Source organism: Cucurbita moschata, unplaced genomic scaffold, assembly GCF_002738365.1.
Source record: "Cucurbita moschata cultivar Rifu unplaced genomic scaffold, Cmos_1.0 Cmo_Scf00060, whole genome shotgun sequence".
Classification (NCBI taxonomy): Eukaryota; Viridiplantae; Streptophyta; class Magnoliopsida; order Cucurbitales; family Cucurbitaceae; genus Cucurbita; species Cucurbita moschata.
Window position 1 is genome coordinate 369,395 of NW_019268576.1, and position 25,757 is coordinate 395,151.

Genomic DNA, 25,757 nt, shown 5'->3' on the forward strand with positions numbered 1-25,757 from the left:
ATGACTTTATAAACAAATAATACTCTCTTCGTTAATACGAGGCCTTTTGAAAAGTCCAAAGCAAAATCATGAGAGTTAGATGATGAAAGTCCCGCTAATTTAGGAAATGATCATGACTTTATAAACAAATAATACTCTCTCCATTAATACGAGGCCTCTTGAAAAGCCCAAAGCAAAATCAAAATCATGAGAGTTTATAATCAAAGTCGACAATATCCCACTGGAGAGTCGTGTTCCTCTAACATAGTATGTCCTAAACTACCAATAAATTGGTAAATCCTCGAACATCGAACAAACAAACCTCGTGCCAATACATGGGTTTATAAATTGGCAAATCTTCAAACATCGAACAAAGGACTCCAAAAAGAAAAAAGGCCTTTTGGGAAAGCCCACAATATCATACCAAAGAATACTCTCTCGTGCCAAGGTTTATAAACAAACAAAGAATACTCTCTCCATTGATATGAGGCATTTTGGAAAAGCCCAAAGTGAATAATATCATACTATTGTGAAAAGTCGTGTTCGTCTAAGATAAATATTAGTATCGTGATTATTCTCGATATTGCACCATTTTTTACTTGGGTATAACTTGGGTATAACTTATTAGAAGCACATTTATTAGTCAAAATCAATTTTACAAAATTTCTATTTTCAAATATATCAAATAGCAACATAATTTTTTTTTTCCAGAAAAATACTCACTACTCAAAAATAAAATTTTAAAATATTCATGTTATTTATTTACCTTTTTTTTTTTCAAATGTTTAAAAAGCAGTAACATAAATGGATGAAATACGGCATTAAAAACAAATGGTTTCTCCTCCAAACACGGAAGAATAAAGAGATTATTTTTAGCAAAATAAAGAAATATTTTGTATAATTGAGCTAAATAGATATGTGAAAGAAAGCTAAAACTTATCTAAAATATCAAAATTGCAAAATAAGTCGAATTTTTCTTCAGAAAACCAACCTAAACTTCCTAGAATGAATTCCAAGCCTAATACAAATGGGGCAAACAACCAGTAGAGACTCAACCTTGAAAGCCTACAAATAAATATCGCAAAAGTAAATTTTTGCAGCAAACAAGAAAATGATTATTGTATAACGTATTAATCATAATTCAATTGTACATAATAATCTCACTGTGGAAGCATAATCAACGGTAGCCTCACTACCTGAGGGAAGTTAGACGTGTGCACAACGAGGACTCCTGCCGAGTTATTGTCATCAAATCCAGAGGAAACTAACGTCACAATATCGACCGACCCCGAGTGTTAAAGCTGCAGAAGATGTCCTGAACGCTTGTAAATGTTATATCAATGAATTCAGCGGAGCCCCCGAGTTCGGTGATGCATGTAGCATCAGATCAGCGTCTTCTAAATCCTTGGGTTGAATCGGTAAGTCCTGTTTGAAAGCAAGTACATTTTGAACAACAATGAAATTATTCATGCCTATAAAACTTCAAGGTAGACACAATATTCGTTATATCAAAATCTACGAACTAAATCGTTGATCTGGTACGAGATTGAAACACACTAAAACCTGGTAAAACATCCTCGGCAAAATTAAGATTATAAATCCAAGAAAATGGCGTGAAAAACAAGTAAACAAATACCTGTGTCGGAATTAGCTGATGTTGTTGCTGATCTTGGACCACAGGGTAGGCTTGTGGTTGCGACATTCTATAGTAGGGCTCTTTCAAGTCAAGTTTGCACGACGACGACTGAAGTATTCCTCCTTGCTCGGCACCAGGACCCCACATTTTGGCTATATAGCAATCTTAGTCAGTATAAGCTCACAAGACAAACAACGAACAGAAAATACGAAAACGAAGAAGAAATCAACCTGATAAAGTCAAATGAATTGTGTAACTCTGAGCACTGTGAGCGACCATGTGAAGTCTGCCAGTAATTTCCTGTCCCGCCATGACGTAGAGCGGTTGAGAAAGGACGCAACGTAATTGGTACCAATGGGTCGTCGGAGCACCAGGGGCAGTAGTAAGCCACCTCTGCACAGTACTGTTGATAAAAGTGATTCATGAGCAGCCAAGTAGAAGGAAACTTATAGCATTCAAACTTGTTCTAGAGGAAAATAACCCCAATATTTACCTGCCATTAAATAATACATCAAACCAGCAGGCCAATCCATGCACTCTGGCACCCACAGTAGCAACGAATTTTAAAGGAATATCAATGTCATATAGTTCCTCTTCCTGAAATTAAGAGTGATTCTTCAGTCAGAACTCGTATAAAGACGATCCGAAAAGAAAATCAGAAGTAAACTTGAAGGCCATAAATAACGGAGAGGTTTGCATTTACAAGACAAAAATTCAAGTTCCTGTTCAAGAGGACAATACTACCTTAATATTTGTGAAGTCCAAAACATGAGATATTGAAGGGGCCACCAATAATCTTGAATCAAAAGCATCCACCACCGGCTGCATGATATATAAAACAAAATAGAACTAAGGATATTGTTGTATATCATGGTGAACAAATCCACATTAAGCCATCATTTACAAATGGATTTTACTTCGTCATTATTCTGAAAATTCTATAGTAACGAACAAGATCCAGATTCCAATTCTAAATATATGTATATATAAATATATGTATATATAAATATATCTATATATAAATATATGTATATATATATATATATAGATTTGAACTCCAATCTAAATTACAAATGATTCTCGATTTCATTTTCAGATATATAAATGATTCTCAATTTCATTTCCAAATATATGAAAGTGACGCACACCTGAGAAAAATAGCCTTGAAATGCTGACCCATACAAGGCTGTCAAATCAACACCATAATAGTTTTGTTGCTGCCAAAAGAGAGCCTACATAAAAGAGTAACATATTAAGTTTATTCTATTTACTGTTATTTTGGACGGAAAATAGACAGTAGGAGAGACAAAAGGATATGCTTTAGTTATCATGATTAGCATGCACTGAATTTTTCAATAAGTCATGGGATTCCTCATTCACAACACATTGTATGCCATATAAAGCCAAAACGTGTGAAAGCTATAGCTAATATTTCTTTCTGCCAATTGTGTTTAGAAACTGATTCTTCAGATTATTCAGATAATTATTGTTTACAAAAAATGTCCTTTAAAATGAAAGGTAACATGCCATGCCAAATTTTGCTTGATTGATATGGTTAGGGGAAGATAACGATATCAAATTGTAACGACCAAGAGTAAATTTCGACTTCTTATATTATTCTTTCAACTCTTCACATCCATCTTCATAAACATTCATGATTAAAGTCATTAGATTCAATATCAATGTAGCATTTTTTAAATAAGCTATAAATAACAGTGTAATATTTCCTCACATTTTTCTAGAAGATAGAAACAGGGCATTTTCTGTAAAATGTGACGAATTTGAGAGAATTATCGAATCAAGACTTTCAGGACGGAAGTGAAAACAAGTTTATATTTCAGAGGCAGAAACTGTAATTTAGCACTGAGAAAATTGATTAAAAGTCTTACCTTATTAGCTACTTCAACAAATAGATATTCATCGCTGAAAGGTGCCATGTGAATCCTACATGGAGAACATCTTAACTCATAAGAACACAAGATTATTTACAAATGATTCACTAGCAATTCAAATTAAAGAAATTAAGAACGTGAAGATGAAATTCAATAAACCATGATAATAAAATGAACTACAAGTGGAACTCGTCAAGTATTGGTATCAAAACGTCATATACAAATTTAAAACCATCTTCTTTAAAATGCAGATGAGAAATTTGAATTACTATCTTTACACCCCAAACACGAAAGACAAGAAAGGCACCTGACGAAAAATTTTCCACTATCTATTTACCTCCCTATAGTTGGGAACATCTTTCCATTTTGGTGCAAAAAACGATCCCGGGCAATCACATAAGATTCCAGCATTCTTTCATTGACCAATAGGGTGCCTAACAGCAAAGAAGGAAAATGAGGAATGGGGCTGAATTGCACTTGTTTTTGAGATCTAGGGAAACAGAAAGTCATTATTAACTTTCAATTTCTTTTCATTTGGGTGTTATACCTTTTAAATATTCAATTACAGCTCATCCAGGAGTGTTTACATATAAAATGGTGTATATAGCTAAAAGTTTTAGGATCGTCCAAAATTGCACAATCTTCCAGGATAATCTGAAAATGTACTACAAATTGACAATGGCTCTCACCCATTGGCTCTGAGATTAAAATGTCTGCTTTCTCGGGCAATTCAACATCCTCGACTTTGCCTTTAATCACCTGAATTTCAAATTACATTGCATTACCAGAGAAGTAAATATAGACAGATAGCGATACTTCCAAGGAGTGAAAATAATATGATTTTTAAAAGAATTACAGTGATTCGTTGACTCAAGGCAGGGTTCCCAGCAATTAACACACGAGCATACTCAGCCATTTCAGATGCTTCCACAGCATAAACATGTTTTGCACCGGCCTGTTGAAGAATGAAAGCATAAGATCTCAAATTCAGTTACAGAACAGTTGAAGTGAATACATAAAGGAGTAATAACTAATTAAAGAAATATACATCAGATGTAACCAAGAGTACCTGAGCAGCAAATAAAGACAAAATACCACTACCAGCACCGACATCGACGACCACACGACCTGTGAAGTCAGCACGATTTTCCATCACAGCTGCGTAATATGTTCCTGAAACAGCACAAAACCACCAAAGTTACATACTATGTAACTCAGTTAAGATATTTAAACATTACTGCATGGGCAGGTAACACATACACCAGTGTTTAGCACTACAAACATAATAAGATGGTTGAATTGGAAATTCACAAATAAATCTATAAAATAAAATTGCAAGATAAGGCAACAGATAAATTATATAACCTGTCCTCACATAATCCTGCATCATATTTTGCTGATGTAAAAGTTGCCCATAGTAGTGGAAGTACATCTTAGCGGAAGATGATTCTATTTTATCATCAAACTTGCTTTTCAAGGAAGAAATGGTGCCATTTGGTAAATGGGTGCCTGGATGTAGAAAAAGAATAACTTGAGAAAACCATAAACAATAAAAACATCAACAAGTTTTTACATCAAGAGAAGCAACATTTTGGGAGAACTAAAGATCGCTACCTTGGACAATATCATCCTCCTTCCTCTTATCAAAAGCAGAATGAAATGCACTGCTCTCTTCCTCGTTCCTAAATTGAATGGTAACTCCTCTGGAATGTGATTTCTGTTTTAACAGTGAAACTATTCAACATCACAAGTAACGACCATTCGTTCTTCAACTAGCTAATTTGTAGAGATAGTAAATCACCATCGCAATGTGCAAATTCGTAGTTTGACATTATTAGCAAAAAACTACCATTCTTACCTCTTTACTGGCATCGTCTTTGGATATGCACACTGACTGAACAGAGCCTAACCGAAATATCTGAAGACATAAAATACATGTCAATTAATCATATAATATTCTCCAAATAACTCGCTTGCTATTAAGTCACTGCTGAACTGAAAAACTCATGCCAACAAGTTCCTGATATACTAAAGTATATATTTATATATTCTTAACACTCCTCTCAATGAAGTAGAATGTTAATTTCGAATCCAACACGAAAAAAATTGATCAATTCGGAAAATATGACAGTGCAAGAGTTGAACACACTTTCCCGTGATTTGATACCATAGTAAATCATCATTGAACTTAACTTCTAGATGCTTAGATTGTGGTATATATAATTTTTTTTAAGCACACTTTATAACACTCCATGGTCATAAGAATGGTAAATGTAGGTTGATAATCTCCCTCGTGAAGCAAACCAAGAGTTCTTACTAAGCACTCACTTTTCTAGTAAATAAATAGTGCAAAATGGTAATAAAATAAAATAAAATAACTCTCTCGTATCTCTCTTCTTCGTTGCATCTAAACTCTCCCATACACAAAAAGGCAAACTCATTACAAATAAAACAGAACCTGAGAAGTCCGAAGATCGAACGCTAAGTCATCGGAATCGGCCTCCTGACGGAACCGAAGCTCCGCCGCGCCGGACTCGCCTCCGAATCGAGCAACCACCGGCGTCGACGAAGTGGACGAAGAAGACGTCGAAGTCGAAGAAGGAAGCTTAGAAATCGAAACCAAAGTGAACTCATGATGCTCATGCTTTTGCCCTAAAGAGCCCTCCATTAATGCAAAACCTGAAGCCGAAAATTTGCCTCCACTCCAAAAAAAAAATGGAAAATACAGAGTCGAAGTTTCAGTAGCGAAAGCCGTACGGAGTAGAATTAGGGTTTCTGAGAAGGATACGAAAAGGTTCTTGAAAATTTTGCAGGAACAGCCGCCCGGCAGAGAGAAAGAGAGAACTGAGTGGCATTAAAACTCTGAAGTTCGGCTTTTATACTCTTGCGTGTGTGCCGTACGAAGAGAGTTTTTCTTAATACGGTTCCAGATTTAATTCCATTTTATTAAATTAACCCTTTTTGTAATTTAAATTAGATTTCTAATTAATTTCTTACTAAAATTGATACTAATTCACTTAATAAAATGACGACACGCAGTAATCTATATTAATTAAATTAATTTCAAATATCAAAAAATTTTAATGAATAATTAGAAATTAAACTCAAGAGTAAATTCATCGTTTTTTAAATTTCAAAAAGCAAATAAAAACTAAATTTAGTGGTCACGTGCCATCGAAAAAAAATGAGTGGTCACGTGCTTCTGGGTTTTGCTTCAATGTGGAACGCTGAGACGTATGTTTGGATTGTATGCCATCGATATTTTAGATTCAGGAACCACGTGTCGATCAGAGATAGAATCTAGTGCTTTTGTGGGTCCTACCCAGATTTGGAAGATTAGATAGATTTTCTCGTAGAGTGCCACGTGTCTTCATCGTAATAATTTAATCCTAAAATATTAGTCCATTCCAAGACTCGTTGATCATTGGACCCAAATTAGAGGTAAGTCCAAAAATTCATTGAGTGAGTGAGTTTGACCAAAAATTCAAATTCAAATGTCAACCTTAATGTCAGAATTGTTGCTCTCCAGATGTCGTTGATTTATATTTTTTTAATTCAATAAGTGTATAATGAAAAATTCAATTATCATTTAGTAATATGTATTAATATATTTTTTTTAATAATTTAATATAAAAAACTTAATATTTATATTTTAAGATCCATAACCATTCAACATGTATTGTAATTTTCTTTTTTTTGTTTAATATACATAAGAAATTTAATTAGTTTTTTGCAATATTCTTTCGAATATTCGAATATTACGGTAAAAAAAAAGGAACTATAAAATGAGATTCGACAATTAGCGGGGGAGTTTAAATGGGCGTCAATGAAACGACAATCATCGATACGTTATGCGTGGCGAGATTCTTCGAGGAAGCGAAACAAAACGACACATCGGCGCCTAATATAGTGGACCCCACACGCTGTAATTTTCCAGAACGTTTTTATTTATCAGTGACCAATAGCAAAGCATGCACTGGACCGCCACTTAATCAATTAGCTTGTAAAATTGCTTTGACCTCTTGATACTCTAATATTTCGCCACATGTCCATCATTCAAAAGTAGGAAATTAGTTGTGATTTTGAATATTATTTAAAATAAAAGTAATAATAATTTTCAATTTTCACCTGCACAAATTAAATAATAAAAAATATTTGATTTTTTGTTTTAATTTAAACATTAAAATAATGGAAATTAACTCTTTTTTTTAATTTGAAGAGTTTAAGGAATATATTATTTTAATTTTATCTTTATTATTTAGTTTGATTTCTAAGCTTTTGACTCCACTTTATCTAATTCCAATGCACAAAAGGTGGAAAAATGCAAAACGGCATGCAACAATTCAAACGGGCGAATTCAAATTTAAAATTTAAAAAAAAAAAAAAAGGTCTTTATTTGCAAAAGCAAGAAAACCATGAAGTGGGTCCCACAACGATGTGGTAGTGGACCAGCAAAACATTGACGGACGATAAAATGACAGTGATATGTATAACCCGCTTAATGACCGAGCAGCAAAAAGGCTAAGGGCCTTCAGTGACAGCCATGTGACGCTAACTCAGTAGCTTTGATTATGTTGCCTGCTTGTTAATCAGTCTTCGTCCAACGTTCACATGCTTAGATTTTCGCTTGTACTTTTTATTTTCTTACAAACAAAAAATTAGTTTAATATTTTATAAATAAAATTAGATTTTAGAGTTTTTTTTTTTTTTAATTTATTTGCTTGAGTAAACTCATGGAAATAATAATGATGCTTTGATAAACAGTTTGTTCTTTCTTTTATAAAAGCAACAAAGAACTTGGTGATCAAGGAATATGTAATTTTTTAAAACATAAAATTAAAATAATTGATCATTTTTGGTAAGTTAGAACATTGTTTCCAGATTCAATAATAACAATAATGTAAGAAGAAAAAAATCTGCATCACAACAATTCAACAAAACAAAATAAATGAAATAAACGAATAGAATATGATTTATAATGAATAAATGATCATGAACAAATAAAGAACTCAGATGATGGCCCCTGCAGATTCAGCAAGATCCACCAGAAATTTACAGAAATACTGTGTTTCTTCCTACCACTGTATTACCAATTGCAAACAAGAACAGTTATCTCTGGATAAAACAGAATCAGCGCAAAAAAACTCATAGACGACTCAGAGAAGCTGATGTAAACTACATTTGCAATCCTCTGTATGGATCTTATTACTCAAATCGACATGTATATTCAGTATAAACACACGAAGAACTAACCGGTAGAATACGACGATGATTCTAAATCCAAAAAAGATTTTGGTAAGAAATTAACTCCGGCAGCGAGTAATGGCGTTGCAACCGCGTCTGTAAGGATTGGCCTGAGCGCCAGGCTGGCAGTTGTAGTAAGAAGCACCTCGGCGAGAGCAAGGAACGCTGTTCCTTTTCAAAGCGCCATAGCTCAGGTAGCGAGAAGACGCTAGAATTCGGCGATTGATCTCGGAGTCCATCTCGAACTCCATTCCGAAGGCGGAATCATTGTCATCTCCGGCGAGAAAGCATTCAGCGATAGAGCCTCTGCACTTGGATTCCGCCGGGACGAAGAGGAGTTTGTCACCGCCGGAGAAATCGACGGCCATCGCCGATGAGAGCAGAAAGTGAGCGGCGATAATGGCGGAGGCCGCGAGGAAGGAAAAAACGCGTGAGATTTCCATTTGGAGGCTCTGTTGGTTTCGAGAGGAGCGAAGCGAGAGTGGTTGCGTGAATATAATGTGAAGGCTCGTAGAGAAATACCCCCGCTTTGTCTGTTAATTACGATATTACCACTTAACCTTCACACGCTTTTCGCCTTTAATTTTCTGTTTTTTTCCTTTTTGTGAATGTGAAGAAGTTTATTGCGACCCACTAATAATTAGGCTCTTCGCCTTAAATTTGCCTTGCAATTGTTGGCTGCCTATTAAAATAATAATAATAAATAATAATTGTGGCCGGCCACAGCCGAAAATCATCCAATAAAATAAATAAAACAACCACTTTTTTTAATAAATTTTTAAACCAAAATATTAGTATTCTTCAAAACGCGTCTATTAAGTAAAGTGATGTTCCACATTAGTTGGGTTGGAGAGGAGAACAAACAACAATTTAGAAGAGTGTGAAAAACTTCCTCTAGAAAGCCTAAAGTCGGAAAGGGAAAGTCCAAAAAAGACAATATCTGCTAATGGTGGATCTGAGACATTACAATATATATATATATGAAAATATAAAAAATTAAATGAAATTGTATATGTATATATATAGAGGAACAACTTCAAGAACATGAATTTATCTTATAAAAACACGAAAAAAAAATGAATTTCTTAACTTGTAATTTGTTTTTAATTATGTTTATAAAATTTAAATCTCGAATATTTATGAACGTACCTTTAGTAAATATATTGTTTAATAAAATATTAATTTTATTTTTCTTCATTTTTCAAAAAACAATATGTGAGTATGGCACTAATCTCATATTAGCTTTAAACTTTAATCAATATTTAAAAAAGTTTACACCGTATATATTAAATATTTATAGATGTTGAATTATAATTACTGAATTATTATATAATATAATTCGGACATTAAATTTTAGAAATTATTATTATTTTAATAAAAAAAATGCAAATACAACTTAAACCAGGGAGTAATTTTACACGAAAAATTAAATATTTTATTGAAGAAATATGAATTTAAATAAAGATTATTAAAATAATAAATGATAAAATACAAATTTGGTATGTTGTTTTTAAATGTTAAAAGTTTGTCCTTATATTTTTTTTATGCTTTTTAAATAGTTTGTGTGGTTTGATAAAAAAAAAAAAAAATTCAACTTTTACAATAAATTATAGTTTTTAGATTTCAATTTTATAATTTAATTAAATTTTAAAAATTAAAATTAAAAATACGATTTAGCATTTGAGTTAAGTATGAAACTCCAAATTATTATTTTTTTTTAAATGCAGCAAAGAATTATGATCAAACAAAAATAAAAATTGCGAAAAATAATGATCTGTTTCGCGTATGGATAGTAATGCCAGTTAAGAGGACAGCAAATCGTGACAGGGAGAGGCAATCAGGTGCAAGTGGGTCCAATTTTTCTGGGAATGTAGGACACGTGTTCAAGCCTAATTCGCTGTACTTTTTACGTCATTTTTTTTATTTGTAATGATATTTAAGGAAAAATTGGCCGACGAAAAAGAAAAATGGTAATAATAAATGGAAAATTTGCAAAAGGTGGAGTAAGCGCGTGGTAATTTAAGAAGTTTTGTGGTGTCAAACGTCAGCAAAAGGTGTGGTAATTAATAAGGAAAACTTGCATTCCCGGCTGTATGCGTGAGCAATGTGCTGAGTCGACGTGTATACATTTAGAAAAAATTAATTACTAAAATTATAATAAAAAATATATATATTATAGATAAAGTTACAATATTATCCTAATTTTTACAAATATTTAAAAACTAGTCCTATAATAAAAATATTTGCAATATTGGACGAAAAAATGATAACATGAAATTACATTGGAGTGATTAAGATGCTTGCGTAACACGTGTTGAATTAATATTTTAATATTTAGTAAATGTCTATGTAATATACGAATTTTTAAAAGAATATGAATATATTTTAAAACAATATGTAAAATTAATGATATTTAAAATATTGTAGCATTGTATATAAAAAAAAATATACCATAATCTATAATTGAAATAAATGTTGAAATAGTGGATCTAGGGCGTTACAAATGGTATCAGAGCTAGACATCGGACTATGTGCCACAGCCTTCTCGTTGTTCCCTGAAGAGGGGGGTAGACACGAGGTGGTGTGCCCAGTAAGAACACTGGGCCTTAAAGAGGGTGGATTTGGGGGCAGTCCCACATCGATGGGAGGAAGGAAAGAGTGCCAACGAGGACGTTGAGCCCCGAAGGGGGGTGAATTGTGATGTATCACATTGGTTGGAGAGGAGAACAAACCACAATTTATATGGGTGTGGAAACCTTCTCCTCAAGGGGCGTTACAATTTCACAATTATGAAAGCAATTTTTCGTGCCATAAAAATGATTTTAAATAATTAAAAATATGTTTTTTAAAAAATGATTTTTAATACGAAAAAGAAGATTTTAATTGTTAAATCACCTCTAAACTCTTGATGGCCCGTCACGGCCCAACTAAGATGCCTCCTTCGCAAAACAACATAGAACTCAACAGTATTGGGCCGCCTAAGCAGGCCCACAAAAAGGCTCATATATAAAGCCGCTAGGGTTTAAGCGAGCATTTCACCGTATTTCCTCTCCTCCGAATTTTCCCTCCCACAGCAGTTGGCCGACAGGTATTTTCTCTCTTCTCGCCATCTATCCTTCTCGAATCTATAATTCCTTTTTTCTTCTTGTTTTTTGTTCGTAGTTCTTCACGCTTCAAGTTTCTAATCATCAAACAGCAGTTTCTCTACTTCCTATTGTCTTCATTTAAATTTTAACGAGTACATGTAAATCGGATACTGAATGTCCTTATTTTCTTGTTTTAGTTTACTTTCGATTGATTTAAACGTTCGTAGTTTACTTTCGTAGTTTTTCACGCTTCTAGTTTAAACGTTCGTTCATTCACAAATGGATTATATATATTCAGCGTCTCAATGCGTCGTTTCTTTACTTACGCAGGTTTATCTCTAGTTCAAATTAAGTCGCCGAAGCCAAAATGCAGAACGAAGAGGGAAAGATCACCGAGCTTTACATTCCTAGGAAGTGGTGAGTAGCGTTGTCTGAACTCTTATGTTGTATTCATTTTCATTTTCTACTATTTGCATTTTGGTTTCTAACTTTTTCAGAACCTCGTTGTTGCATCTGATTTCAGCTCTGCGACAAACAGACTTATCACTTCAAAGGACCATGCCTCGGTTCAGATTAACGTCGGTCACTTAGATGAGAATGGCATCTACACTGGCCAGTTCTCCACTTTCGCACTCTGCGGTTACATCCGTGCTCAGGTTCGATTTCAATAATAATTTCCGTAAATATTTTTTCGTTTGTCTATAATATAAAAGTTGGCTGCACGTTTATTCTTCTTCTTTTCGTGTGATTTCTGGTTGTATAGTACGGTAGATTAGGATATTTAGTGGCTGCTTCACCGAGTTAAAAGCATTTTCGTATTTGAATTGCTTTCTCTATGGTCGTACTTTTCGTTTATTTACCTGTCTGAAATGTTGTTAATCGGCATTATTTAGATTGAATCTTATAGGTTTTCTCTGATTCATTTAGAGCTTTTAGACAACACATTTTGTTCCTTACTAATTTTTCTTTGTTTATTTTAGAATTCGGTCATAGGATTAAGCTTGCTGTTAATTACGTAACTTTTGATTATGTAGTGGCTGCTTCACCGACATAGAAAGCCTTTTCTTATTTGAATTTCTGTCTGTATACCTTCTTGAATTGTTGTGAATGATTTCATGGAATCTTCTGCACTTGTCGATTTTTAATTTTTTTTTCTTTTGATAGTATTTACTGTCTTGGAATTTTTTCGCGATTATCATAGATATATAGGTAACTAGCTATAATCATATATGCTCGCAGGCTAGTTGGAAAATATGACTTTTTTTTTGTAGATCTATTAACCATGTTTTTTCTCCCATAGGTTAGGCTGAAATATTTGTCGAGTTGCTAATTATTGTATATCTTTGTTGAACACATCAAAAAATATATTAGTAGTTAAATTTTTAGTTTTCTACTTTTGAAAGTTGAGAACTTTTTGAATGAACTTTTGAAACCAACATGTTCATATTTGTTGGATATGTGTAAACATGCATTATTATCAACATTTGGTTGGATTTGATTCTTCAAAGAGATTTGTATAACTTTACAGGTTTTGCTACCTCTCAACTGTCGTCTTTCATATCAAAATGTATAAGGATAATTTTATGTCTAAAAATAATGAGTTTTCATAAGAATGATGAAATATGTATGTATGTATATGGTAAGAGTTTTGTTATAAAGCGGTTTATATTGAAGTTTTACGTCTTTTAATGCTTGGCGTCCACGTGTTCAGCCATGCTTCTTTGTCTTTAATGTGCCTTTATATTTGAATGTCAAGTTGGATTTTACTTTTGGATGCTCAGCGGCATCCCATTGTCTCTTTGATTGGAGCTTTTGAATAAAATATCTTGATTTTTTCTTTATTGGATTTTTGTATTTGACATTGCATTGATTTTTTGGTATCTGAGTTCTTTTGGAGTAGTTGGTGAGGAATGTTGTAGTTTTTAGTCACGTCATGAAACTCATTTAATTAACAAATATCCTTTGTAAAGTTTTGAATTACATTTTTATATGTCATAGCATTAGTTTTGTTTTTTAAGCGAGTTCTATTAGAGTAGTTTGTGAGGAAAGTTTTAGTTTTTAGTCACTTCACGAAATTTTCAAATTTTCAAGAGCAATAAAAAAAATCCAATTCAAAACTTTACTTGCGAAATTTATTCATTAAATGAATTTAAAATAAGATTTATCAAGTTCCAACTATTAATTTGTATTTAGTAGATCTCTCTCTCTCTCTCTCTCTCTCTATATATATATATATATGTACACATATATAGACACGCACACACATATTTTCAATAAGTGACTAAGAACGTAGATTATGGATGGGTATAGGTTTTGCGGTCAACATGAAAATTGAAGTCTTTGTGGGTTATATTTAACAGGGAGATGCGGACAGCGCTTTGGACAGGTTGTGGCAGAAGAAGAAAGTAGAAGTTCGCCAACAGTAGGAAATGCAATATTTTCCTCTACTTTGAGATTTCATATTTAAGATGTTAAGCTATATTGCAAATTATGAATGATGAGAGCCTCCCGCGTTAATGTTTTGATGAATGCTTCTAAAGTTGTGTTTGTTGGATTATTACTTCAGTGAAAGTTAGTTTTTGATGATTTATTAGTTTATTTATATTTGACTTTTTCGTTCAATTAATTTAGAATTATATCATTTTTTTTAATAAAATGATTATGTTAGGAATGTAACTAAACTGATTGGGGTATGGTACCGATATTGTTTTTAAAAGAAGGTAAGAAGTTAATAATCATTCAAATGTCATCAGAAATACAATTTTGAAATAAGTTATTCAAAAATATATATGCTTACAATTTTCAGCCTTAACTCGTGAAACAGTGAAAATACAATTTTGAAATAAGATCATAAATATATTTGCTTACACTTTTCATCCTTAGTACAAGAACAAGAATAAAGTTTAATTGCATCCTTAGCTCCAAAGAAGTTTCTACTGATTTTTCTATCTAGTAAATCTTTAAACTAATAATTATATTAAAAAAATCTTCAATATTTTAAAATTGATGTTGGAACAGTTGAAAAGTCCATGATTTATCACATGTAATCCAATTTCGTCTAATAGTTAATTTTTTTAAAGTAAAATATTAAATATATCAGAATGTTATCAGGCAAAATTTAAAAAATAAAAAATTCATGACAATCTAAAATTTCAAAGAATTGAAATTTTAATTTAACAAAAAATTTAAATTTTGAACCACAAAGTATGAAACCACTATTTAAGATTTCAACCTAAAGTAAGCATCATTCATCTACACAAACGTAGAACATGCATTTTTTTATCACATAAAACATGCTTAAAACACGAGATTGCGGTAAGGAATTATTAAATGTATAAAACAGAAATAAAAAAATTAAATCTTATTTAATCACTATTTGATTTTATAAAAATTGAATTTGTTTTTCCAATATTACTCTACAATTGTAGGTAAAACATTTGAAATTTATAGACAATTTAAAAAACGAAAACTTCTGTTTTGGTTTTTCATTTAAAAGTACCAAGTAAAATATAGATTATAAAATAATTAAATTATAGGTAAAAGTAGTATCTATAGACTTAAATTTTGAAATAAAAAATAAAAAACTAAATATTTATTAAAATAGTGAGAGATTCAAGTCCAATCAACAAGTTTGTATTCCAAAATTCGAAATTGCAAAAAATTATGGTCGTTGAAGAGTATTTGTGACTTTATTGCTTTTACTTTCCACCACTTTTTGGAGGCCTAAAAAGATTATTTCAAATTTTTGAACAGTTGGCATCAATCCCGTTTTCCCTGAAGTGAATAATAAAATTGAAAAATTCACTCTATTTCGTTATTATTGAAAAAAAAAAAAAACAAATAGTATATTATTTTCAAGAATTTATTTTATTTTATTTTATTTTTAATATTTAAAGACTAAGATTTCCAATTTGACTTTCGTTGTGATGCAACCAAAGTATGTAAATTAAATTCAAGCAATCGATTGAGTATCACGCACATGCACAAAATAATTAAAAAAATAGAATTCAAATTTTATTAATGATAACAAAACTTAGTACCTGAAATGGATCAAGTGATTGAGCACTCCTGTTTGGCAATCGTGAATTCGTAATAGGTCTGATAGCTTCCGGTAGCTTGCGAGATTTATGGAGCCTAGATAGATCACAAAGCCAGTAGTTAAACAGCAATCAAGATGATCAGCAGCCCAATCAGAGTAAGAATATGTCATGAGCAAAAAAAAGTATTAGAATTGGCCTTCGAAAAAGGAAACCTTTCGTCATTGTTCCTCCAAGATATCAAAGCACTCATCTGAGAACCACTAAATAAGATACGCAAGGAGAGTGCATTGTTCGGAACCACTTCCAACCAATAACACTTTTGCCCGTAGGGAAAAGAGTTATTTTCTCCTTGGTAGAGGTGTTTTAAAAACCTTGAAGAAAAGCTCGAAGAGAACAATATCTTCTAGCGATGGGTTTAGGCTGTTACAATAAAAAAAAACTAATATTCCAAAGTGTTAGCCGAAAATTTAAGAAGGCTTTGTGAAAGAGGATGGTTCCAAATCAGAACAAACATTGGTAATAGCAACTAAACTTTGTGCTTTGATATGGTTTTCATAGAACGATTACCATGCACAAGAGGCATGTAAGATGATGAAACATTAGTATTAACTGGAGCAGGCCGAATAGCGTCCGATGCAACAATATCAGTTTGAACAACACAAGGATCTTAAACATCAGTTACCATATGTGATCCACTAGTCAACTCAGTGGCTGCAGAAGTGTTAGCAAGAACAGCAGAGTGGGAAATTCAAAATTAATAACATCAGTGGTAATTTGGAAGGAGGAAAAAAAAAAAAAAAAAAGAATCAAAAGAAAGAAAGAAAAAAATAATAATAATAGAACGATTACTATGCACAAGATATCCCTCAGAGTATACATGATTATCCTAGATGTATAGAGACGCCTATTGCTCATTTTGTAACACAGATATCCCACAAAGTCTTTAGGATAATCAAGTAAAACTAAACGAGTTCTTTTGGGCTGAAGTGTAGGCCCTAAGAAATGTATAACAGACAACCAAGGGTTTTAAGAATTGTATAATCGAGTGGCTTATGGAAAAAAAAAAAAAAAAGGCTAAAAAGAAGGTTTAGAGTTGGGGTAGGAAGAGGATTGATTAAAAAGACAGCAGCAGCAAAAGCGAAAGGCCAAAAGTTGTTAGGAAGAGAAAATTGAGTCATTAAAATCGAAGTAACTTCTAGGATATGCCTGACTAGTTTATGCTAGACTGAAGTTGATGTTCTGTTCCAACATGAACGATACCAAGTGGACTTGGAAAGGAAGTATATTTTGCAGGATGAATAGGATAAAGGCCATTAATGTTGGGACCTCGGTGAAGAATCTTGCTCGAAGACTTGTCCTAAAGGAGGAAAAAGCCATTTTCGGAAATTATAATATAATTTTTGTCAGCACACAAGCGATTAACAGAAGGAAGATTGGAAGAAATGAGAGGAACTCGAATAAGATCAAGAAGTTTTAAGGGAGTTGGAAGAATAACACGACCTGAATTTATTAGGAGGGATTGACCATTGCCTACAGGCTACAGCTACTTGTTCCTCTCCAGACTATTCATTTGCAACAGAAAAATTATTTAAATCGGAAGTAACACGATGGAAGAATTGGAAACAGTAGATGTATTTGCAACAACATTATAGTTCTGCGTAACCACCATAGCAGCAAGCTGAGATGGTGGATGTGGACCTTGGAAGCTGTTGTTCATGCGATTATAACAATCAATATGGGACTCCAACCATCCTCAACACATAATTTGTATCTTTGAGGCTGTTTGATTCAACTAAAATTTATTAGAAGAATCTTGAGGAGGACCAAAACCTCGACCAACTTCCGTAGGGCATATAATTTCCAGGTTTAACCCAATTACCACGTCCTCTACCATTATCACCTCAGTTACGACAGACACTAGGATTAGATTCTGATTTCTTAGAGAATCCTGTTCGAGTAAGAAGAGTAGCCGGTGAAGAAAATTCTGGTTACGCTTAAACTATATCTCGATGGCAGATTCCTCAATGACAAGAAGAACAAGAAGTTCATCAAAAGAAACAAAGTACGATCACGTACGTAAAGATGTACGAAATGTATTATATGCAATAGGCATCCCTTTTAAAGCATAGATTGACAAAATTGGCACGCGAGGTTGAAGAATAGTGTTTTTCTAGAGTTTCCTACATCTGACATGATGTTTCACGGCCAACGACATACGCAAGGGCTGGAGGCGATAACGTAGTGTTGATAAGAATCATGAGTGCATGAGATGTGGTAATCTTCAGACAGAGGATTTGCTTAGAAGAAGTTCTATCGGAAAAGTATGTGGCAGTAGTCTGGAACTAAGATTGTTGAGGCGAAGATTCGAGGAATCCAGTCATACGGATACAAGTACACAAATGTTTGAAAGGACAAAAATCGGTGAACGCATGTCACGATCGGTGGAATCAACTATAGCAAAGGAATGAACGAAGATGACAAGTGGAAACGAACTGGACGCTTTGAAGAAGGATCAAACGACATTATTCACAAAAAAAAAAAAAAAAAAAAAAAAAAAAAGCGCCGATATCATGAAATAATCTTCACGAATCGTACAGATACTCTTCATTTTTTTAAAAAGATGCCTTACAACTGATATTTATAGACTAAGAAATCATAATGACTAAACAGACTTTCAACTCAACAGAACATAACATACTTAAAAATATAATAGCTATTACAGTTACATCTACCTCCTCTAGTTCAATTTAATTCGTTAGTACGTAGTGAACTACCGCATGTTTGAACGATCGACTTTTTAAAGAATTAGTGTTTGGTTCTGGCATCCAATAAATTTTCATTCATAAATTAGAAACACAATATCTGATCTCGAGCTTCAGTAGCTTCATATTCACAAACATTTTTAAGAAGTAAATTCAAGTCGGTTAAGAATCAACTCACTCGAATCTCCGATGAATCGTCCTCTGTTTTCTTGTATCCTTCAAAGTGCACAAGAACATCGATGAACAGAAAACTCAAGGAAGCTTCCGAGTAGAACACCGCGATTTCAAGCCAATCGGAATCTCAATCTCTTCCTAAAGAAAGGAACAACATCGACGGAAACAGATCAGATCAAAATGCAAACGCAGTGCAGATTTTAAACACGAATTTACAAATCAAATTACAGATGATAAGAGAGAAGGAAACCTGAATGAGGAGAAAGAGAAGAAGTCGGATCGAGAGCGCCTAAGAGATCATATCCGCTAAAAATGCAAAAAAGTCCTACGCGAAACGTTATTTATAGTAAAGGATAACGGGCTTGGTGGAGAAGCATTTTTGGCGGGCTGTTATAAAGCGGCAGTAGGATAAATGGAGGCAAATCTCAGCTCACACTTATTTTTAATTATTTAATATTGAAAAAAAAAGGATATTGATAAAATTAGTTAATTTAGCTCTCCACTTTAATAAATGACTTAATTTATATTTTTAAATTAAAAATTATCCAAAAAAATGTATCTCTTCTGTTAAAAATTGTCCATGCATGAAACAAAAAATAAATTAATTAATTTATGAAAAAGTTGAGTTTAATGGTATAATTATAAATTTGTATGAGTAACTAAACAAGCACCTTTAAATAAAAGCTAGAATAAATTGTAAATTAATATATTTGTAAATTTAAGGCATGATTCTGATACTATGTTAGATGAACACGATTTTCGACAATGATATAATATTATCCACTTTGAACATAAATTCTCATGCCTTTATTTTGGGCTTCTCCAGGAACATAAATTCTCAATATAATATTCATTTATTATGAACTCATGATTATTTCTTAAATTAGCTTATCCAACATTAATAATTTTTTGTTGACTAAAATATTATTTTTGTGTATAAAAAATTATTCTCACTTTGTTTTATATTATTCTCTTACACGATATTACAATTATTTCTTTCTAATAAAAACAAGGTGAAAAAAATAATTTACTGTCGCACCGATCAGATCATCGGAAACGCCAAGAAAAAGAAAAGAAAAAAAAGTAAACTAAAGAAGTTATTTCGTCAGACAAATCAAAAACAATTCTTTGCTTGTTTTACTGAAAAATCATATACGGAGTACTTCTTGGGTATGTTGTTTTTTTAAAGTAAAAAATAATACGAATATATTTGCGTCATTTTTTTAAAGCTGTTTTTATTTACTTTTATAATTGAAATATTTCTAAACATACTTTATTTTCTTTGTCGCATATCATTATTTACTGTTTTTCTTTAATATTGTTATTTTATTTTAAAAACTTCAAATATTAAAAAGTATTTGTTCTTAATTCTTTTGGTTGTGAAATAAGGTTACCGTTAAATTAATATATTATTATTTAATTATTCAATCGTAAAAAAATGTCTCCTAATAGTTATATCGATTACGCCCATTTACAAATAAATACCATTTTTGAAAATGGACATCTCAACGTGAATAGATAGCCCATCTGCATCAATCGATTTGTGTGATCCAAGAAATTTGAAGGACAAAATAGGAATTTACAAAAAAAAAATTAAGAATTCATGAATGAATTAGATCCCTAACGTTTCACCATTTTCAGGCTCGATCACACTCGTATGCAAATAAAAACACTTTTTCTCTCAATGAATAGGGCCTGAATCGTTGTATCGGGTAAAATGGGTATATATTAAAATTAATAGAGAAAATAATTTAAGGAATTAAAAGTGTATTTCGTCCTAAAAATAGGCCTAATTATGATTTATTTATTTTAAACACGACATGATTACGCAAACTTAGGACCAAATCTTTAATTAATTGAAGCTTCCCCTAAATCTTGGCGCTAATAAGAATAATGAAAGTGAGAAAGACATATAAGAATTTCCCTTTCTTCGCAAAAAAGGAAACTAATCAAAGCCAAACACTCCCTTTTTATTAACTTCCCAAACGCAAGTTCATTCGAGTTCCCCAACCGCGATTTTTCCTCTGTTTCTTCTTCGTCCGAGTTGGCTCACTCATTCGCTTCGAAGAAGATGAGTCAAGACTCGTTCATTTACAGCTTCGTGGCTCGAGGAACCATGATCTTAGCCGAGTTTACCGAGTTCACCGGAAATTTTCCGGCGATTGCGAATCAGTGCCTTCAGAAGCTTCCTTCTGCTAACAATAAGTTCACTTACAATTGCGACCATCATACCTTTAATTTCCTCGTCGAAGATGGTTATGGTAAGAATGCTTTGAATCTTCTCTTAGTTTTGATTTACTTCCTTTTCGATCTTTTTTGGCAAGGAACTGAGCGGGGAGTTGAATTGCAGATGAAATTTGTTGGATCTAGTCTGATTAATGCTGGATTTCTTTTATTACGCCAATTTTTTTGCTGTTAATTTGCTCAAATTCGTTCGGAATGAAGGAATTTGGAAGAGTTTCTTTGTGTTCGTTCTGATTGATTGTGGATTTTTAGCTTAGGTAAAGCTTGTTTGAACTTTGTTCATCGTCTGAACGGCAATTTCATTTTAAGTTTCTCAAAATTCGGCAATAATTGAAAATGATCATGCAATCGAACGGTTCTGAGATAGCTAAATCCAGCTACTCAATGTGGAAATGCTTGTAAAATGTTTGTTAAGAATAGCTTCAAATACGGCATCAAAATGTGAAGTTTCTGAGTTCAAATTTGTGGAGATTTTGTTTCTTCATTCTTTTCCAAGGCGTTTTGAATTAGTCTATTTGGTAGCCTAAACTTTTGGCTGTAAGAATTTTTGCTTTAATATTGTATACATGGTGCCTTCATGGAGTCTTGCAGCTTATTGTGTTGTGGCGAAAGAATCTCAAAGTAAGCAGATATCCATATCGTTTTTGGAACGGATGAAAACTGACTTTAAGAAACGATATGGGGGCGGTAAAGCCGATACTGCTGTTGCAAAGAGTCTTAACAAGGATTTCGGGTATGTTCGTGTAGACATGTAAAACGTTATCTCGAATATGCATTTGTATATCTGCCTTGGCTGTATGAAGAGGCATAGTTTCATGGATTTTTTGCAGACCAGTTATGAAAGAGCACATGAAGTATATCATCGAACACGCCGAAGAGATTGAAAAGTTGATAAAAGTGAAGGCGCAAGTATCGGAAGTTAAGGGTATAATGTTGGAGAATCTCGACAAGGTAAATAACGTATATCAACATGGATTTGATGTTTATCGGTTATCATTTCATTTCGTGTTTTAAAATCTTTGGAATAAAGATAATCATCACGAGTTGGCCTACTTAAAATTGAGTTACTTTAAGATAACTGGGAAGCCCAAAAGGAAAGTCCAAAGAGGACAATATTTGCTAGCGGTGGGCTTGAGCTGTTACAAATGGTATCAGAGTCAGATATCGGGCAGTGTGTTAGCGAGGACGCTGTGCCCCAAAGGAAGGTGGATTTGGGGGGTCTCACATCAATTGGAGAAGGGAGCGAGTGCTAGCGAGGACGCTAGGCCCCGAAGGAGGTGGATTGTGAGATCCCACATTGGTTGGGGAGGAGAACGAAGCATTCTTTATAAGGATAAAGAGTGTGGAAACCTCTCCCTAACATATGTGTTTTAAAAACCTTGAGAGGAACCCCGGAAGGGAAATTCCAAAGAGGACAATATCCGGTAGAATCGAACACGATTTTAGAGCATCATCTTGTGGTGTAAGTTATTGAATCAAACAAAACCGAGCAGTTAGACCGTTTTTTGTCGGTTGAAGTTGGCTTCAAACTATATGAAAACGCAAAGACTACTTCAATTAGCTTCGGTTTGGCGGTTTTGGTGGTTTGAGTTGGGTAGTCAGTTTACAGGTAATTCCTTTTTGCTAGTTCTTGCAAGCTGAAAGTCAGTTCAAGATCGACTTATACTAAAACCCGACGCCGAACTAATCATTTACACCTTGAACATCTATGCCTCCTCATTGTCCTTTCCATGAAATCGAGATTCTTACTTCATTCTCGCTCAACGCATCATTATGAGATCTTTTAATATCCTTTCAGGCATTTGAGAGAGGTGACAACATCAATACTCTAGCTGACAAAACGGAGAATCTTCGAGATCAGGTAAGTTGATCGAACCCTACCATTCTAAAGAACTTATATCAGTAGAAACAAACGACGACTCGAGAATGATCGACATTTTTTGAATATCGACAGGCGCAGACTTACAGAGGACAAGGAACCAAACTGAGAAGGAAGATGTGGTATCAGAACATGAAGATAAAGCTAGTTGTTCTTGGGATATTGTTAGCTCTTGTGCTCATAATTTGGGTTTCCATTTGTCATGGATTCAATTGCACCAATTAATTTGTACCTTAGGGAAAGCTTTAGCCTTTATTAGCCTTTAGGCTTGTGTTTTCTTTGGCTTGGGAGCTGTATGATCAATGCATTTTCTCTTCAACATTGATATATTTTTTATACATGTAAGTTTCTATTTGAATGATATTTTTACTGTCAGTATTTTTGAAAAATACTCTTAAATTTTTAATACTCTTACAACTTTAAAAAAATTTATATTCTTCTCGTATTACTATGTTTAAAAATATCAATGAGATTTTAAAAATAGTATTAACATCTTTTACTTTAAACTTTAAATATATGAACGAAAATTGTTTAGTCATCTCATAGATTATCTCTAACCTTTTTAATAGGTATATGTATTTTTTATTTTTTTTAAAAATTAAAAGTATTAATGAAAGTTTTAAAAACTCAAAAGATATTTTTACTTCTCTTTTTAAATTTTAATGTATTTTTTAATCTTTTTTAAGTTTGAATATTTATTAAAACGGTTAAAAATTTAAGAATATTTTTTTAAAATAAAATATAAAATTAAAAGAATATTTATATAAATAGGAAGAAAATAATTCTATATACTCCCTTCGATTTCACTAACGCAAGGTAACGATGAATTAAAAAAAAAAATATTTTCCTTATTTTCTTTCTATTTTTTTCAAAATTTTGTTTACTACAGCTTTTTTTTTTCTATTATACTTTTGTTATATACTTTGTTATATTGATGTTGAAAATTACCGAAAATAATTTATGTCCTTATCAAAATAGTCTACAGTATTGTATAGAGTGTCTTGTAATCTATTCTCGATTGATGTCAATCTCAGGATCCACAACTAAACCAAAAGAAGTATCCACGATTAAATGGAAAGAAAAAATATATTCTAAGTGACGAAAACAAAGTAACCGACAATTCCATTTGACATAAAGCATTTGAAACCATGCATACAACTATTGACTCTGGACTTCAAACCTCTATACTAAATTTCTAAATTTGTAACAAACTATTAGCAAACGTAGATAAAACAATATCACACATGCTCGTCCTTTTACCTTATTTCATGTGAAAGTTGACCATCTCCAAATCACTTCTCAGACAATAAATTCGTTGACGATTGGTTATAACATTTCTTTTGAATCGGCCCTGACTCCAAGTTTCTGTCTGGATGAACTGATAGAGAGCACAACTTGTTTATTCCTCAAACAAGCTCTAAATTAAATCGTGACTTTTCACAAGCAACTGGGAATTAAGAGATATCTCACAAGAAGATTAAGCAAAGTAGTAGAGAGGGCGAGGAAATCAGTTTTTTTTTTTTTTTTTTTGGTTCTTTATTGTATTTATTATTATTATTATTATTTGAGAATTAGATGGCTTAGGCATCTTTAACTTCGAAATGGTTTCGATTTTTGACGACGATGTCGTACATGTGCATGGATCTGAACTTGGCGAATTCTTTCGGTAGAGAAATGAGATGGACCGTCGATCTCTTGTGAAATTGCAGCAGATCTGGATCGTCGTAATAACGTTCCCAACCCAACGCCATCAGTTTCTGTTCCAGCTCCGCATATGACGTCATCACCTCCTCCGTCGGACTGTACACCAGCACTTTCCGGCGATACGTCGACCTCTGCCCGCCATTCCCCTTATCCACTCCGGCGTCCTCCACCAGACGAACGACGCCGTTTTTGAACACCCAAACGCCAGACATAGCTAAGAGTTCTTAAACAAAAAAGCTCTCTAAGATTTTGAGACAACTGAATTGGGATAATTTGGTGCTTGTTTTAACTATATATATATATATAGATAGAGGAGGAAATAAATAAATAAATAATTATTATTATTATTATTGATTAATCTTCTCTAGAACTCCACCCAATCTCTCATTTTTCTTTTTAATAAATAAAATGATCCTCTTAATTAAACATGTTTATTCTTTTTAATTAATTATTCTCAAGGTGTTCGAAAAATTATTCTCGAGTTTTTTAAATTAATATATAGAATATGTGTGCTTCTAGAACTTTATTTATTCTCGATATATTGTAATAGTTACTCGTTAAATAAAGATATAATCTCATTTTGTTTCTAATTTTTAACATTTAAAAAATTAAATTTTTTATTGTAAAACTAAATTTAGCGTTGAATCAGGGATAAAACACTAAAGTCTTGGATTTAAATTGACAAAATTAAAAGTTTAGAATAAAGATTAATACGTCACACCGAACTTATTATATAAATGATTATTTTCCCTTAATTTATACACCCATGTTGTTCTTATCACGAAAGCTTCTCCAAAGACACGATTCGATATTTTCATGGTTTTGGTATCAATGTTTTTAATTTAACTAAGTCCCTATCTACCTAAATATGAATTTATTCTCCATTATTTCCCTTAAACAAACATTTATTTATTTTTAATGATCAATAATTATTTAAAATAAATATATGAGAATAATGAACAAACCTAGTGGCTAGTGGTAGGGTTGGTATCTACCTTTGATTTTCTATTTTCTATTTTTTATGGTATAAAAATAAAATAATAAAAAAAGGAATGGAGAAAATCATTTTCATTTTGATTTTCTTTTTCCAAAATAGAATAAAGTAGAAAACATTGAA

At 32.6% G+C, this 25,757-nt stretch overlaps 5 protein-coding genes and 1 long non-coding RNA gene across 6 annotated transcripts; 2 read left to right on the top strand and 4 right to left on the bottom strand.

The window, feature by feature from the left end:
- Positions 1-1,039: 1,039 nt before the first annotated feature.
- On the bottom strand, positions 1,040-6,342 carry LOC111436958 (probable histone-arginine methyltransferase 1.4). Its single transcript, XM_023074764.1, has 15 exons — positions 5,966-6,342; positions 5,366-5,425; positions 5,122-5,224; positions 4,873-5,016; positions 4,577-4,680; positions 4,364-4,462; positions 4,197-4,266; positions 3,845-3,941; positions 3,505-3,559; positions 2,764-2,847; positions 2,360-2,437; positions 2,109-2,212; positions 1,846-2,018; positions 1,616-1,767; positions 1,040-1,404 (listed from the first exon to the last, which is right to left on the bottom strand). Exons 1-15 carry the CDS (start codon positions 6,173-6,175, stop codon positions 1,312-1,314), a joined length of 1,626 nt encoding a protein of 541 aa, XP_022930532.1. The 5' UTR covers positions 6,176-6,342; the 3' UTR covers positions 1,040-1,311.
- Positions 6,343-8,458: 2,116 nt separating this feature from the next.
- On the bottom strand, positions 8,459-9,226 carry LOC111436882 (protein RALF-like 33). Its single transcript, XM_023074670.1, has one exon. The coding sequence runs from the start codon at positions 9,192-9,194 to the stop codon at positions 8,811-8,813; it is 384 nt and encodes a 127-aa protein (XP_022930438.1). The 5' UTR covers positions 9,195-9,226; the 3' UTR covers positions 8,459-8,810.
- Positions 9,227-11,771: 2,545 nt separating this feature from the next.
- Positions 11,772-14,437, top strand: LOC111436968 (40S ribosomal protein S21-2-like). The gene is made up of 4 exons (XM_023074785.1): positions 11,772-11,839; positions 12,168-12,254; positions 12,361-12,493; positions 14,198-14,437. The coding sequence occupies exons 2-4, from the start codon at positions 12,205-12,207 to the stop codon at positions 14,261-14,263; spliced, it is 249 nt and encodes an 82-aa protein (XP_022930553.1). The 5' UTR covers positions 11,772-11,839; positions 12,168-12,204; the 3' UTR covers positions 14,264-14,437.
- A 1,283-nt stretch (positions 14,438-15,720) lies between these two features.
- LOC111436923 lies at positions 15,721-19,145 on the bottom strand. The gene is made up of 3 exons (XR_002709360.1): positions 19,064-19,145; positions 18,818-18,951; positions 15,721-15,971 (listed from the first exon to the last, which is right to left on the bottom strand). It is a non-coding gene; the product is annotated as an uncharacterized LOC111436923 (long non-coding RNA).
- Positions 19,146-20,757: 1,612 nt separating this feature from the next.
- On the top strand, positions 20,758-23,294 carry LOC111436745 (vesicle-associated membrane protein 724). Its single transcript, XM_023074457.1, has 5 exons — positions 20,758-21,074; positions 21,649-21,790; positions 21,888-22,008; positions 22,856-22,918; positions 23,012-23,294. The coding sequence occupies exons 1-5, from the start codon at positions 20,885-20,887 to the stop codon at positions 23,159-23,161; spliced, it is 666 nt and encodes a 221-aa protein (XP_022930225.1). The 5' UTR covers positions 20,758-20,884; the 3' UTR covers positions 23,162-23,294.
- A 734-nt stretch (positions 23,295-24,028) lies between these two features.
- Positions 24,029-24,916, bottom strand: LOC111436916 (flowering-promoting factor 1-like protein 1). Its single transcript, XM_023074708.1, has one exon. It carries the CDS (start codon positions 24,850-24,852, stop codon positions 24,517-24,519), a length of 336 nt encoding a protein of 111 aa, XP_022930476.1. The 5' UTR covers positions 24,853-24,916; the 3' UTR covers positions 24,029-24,516.
- Positions 24,917-25,757: the final 841 nt, after the last annotated feature.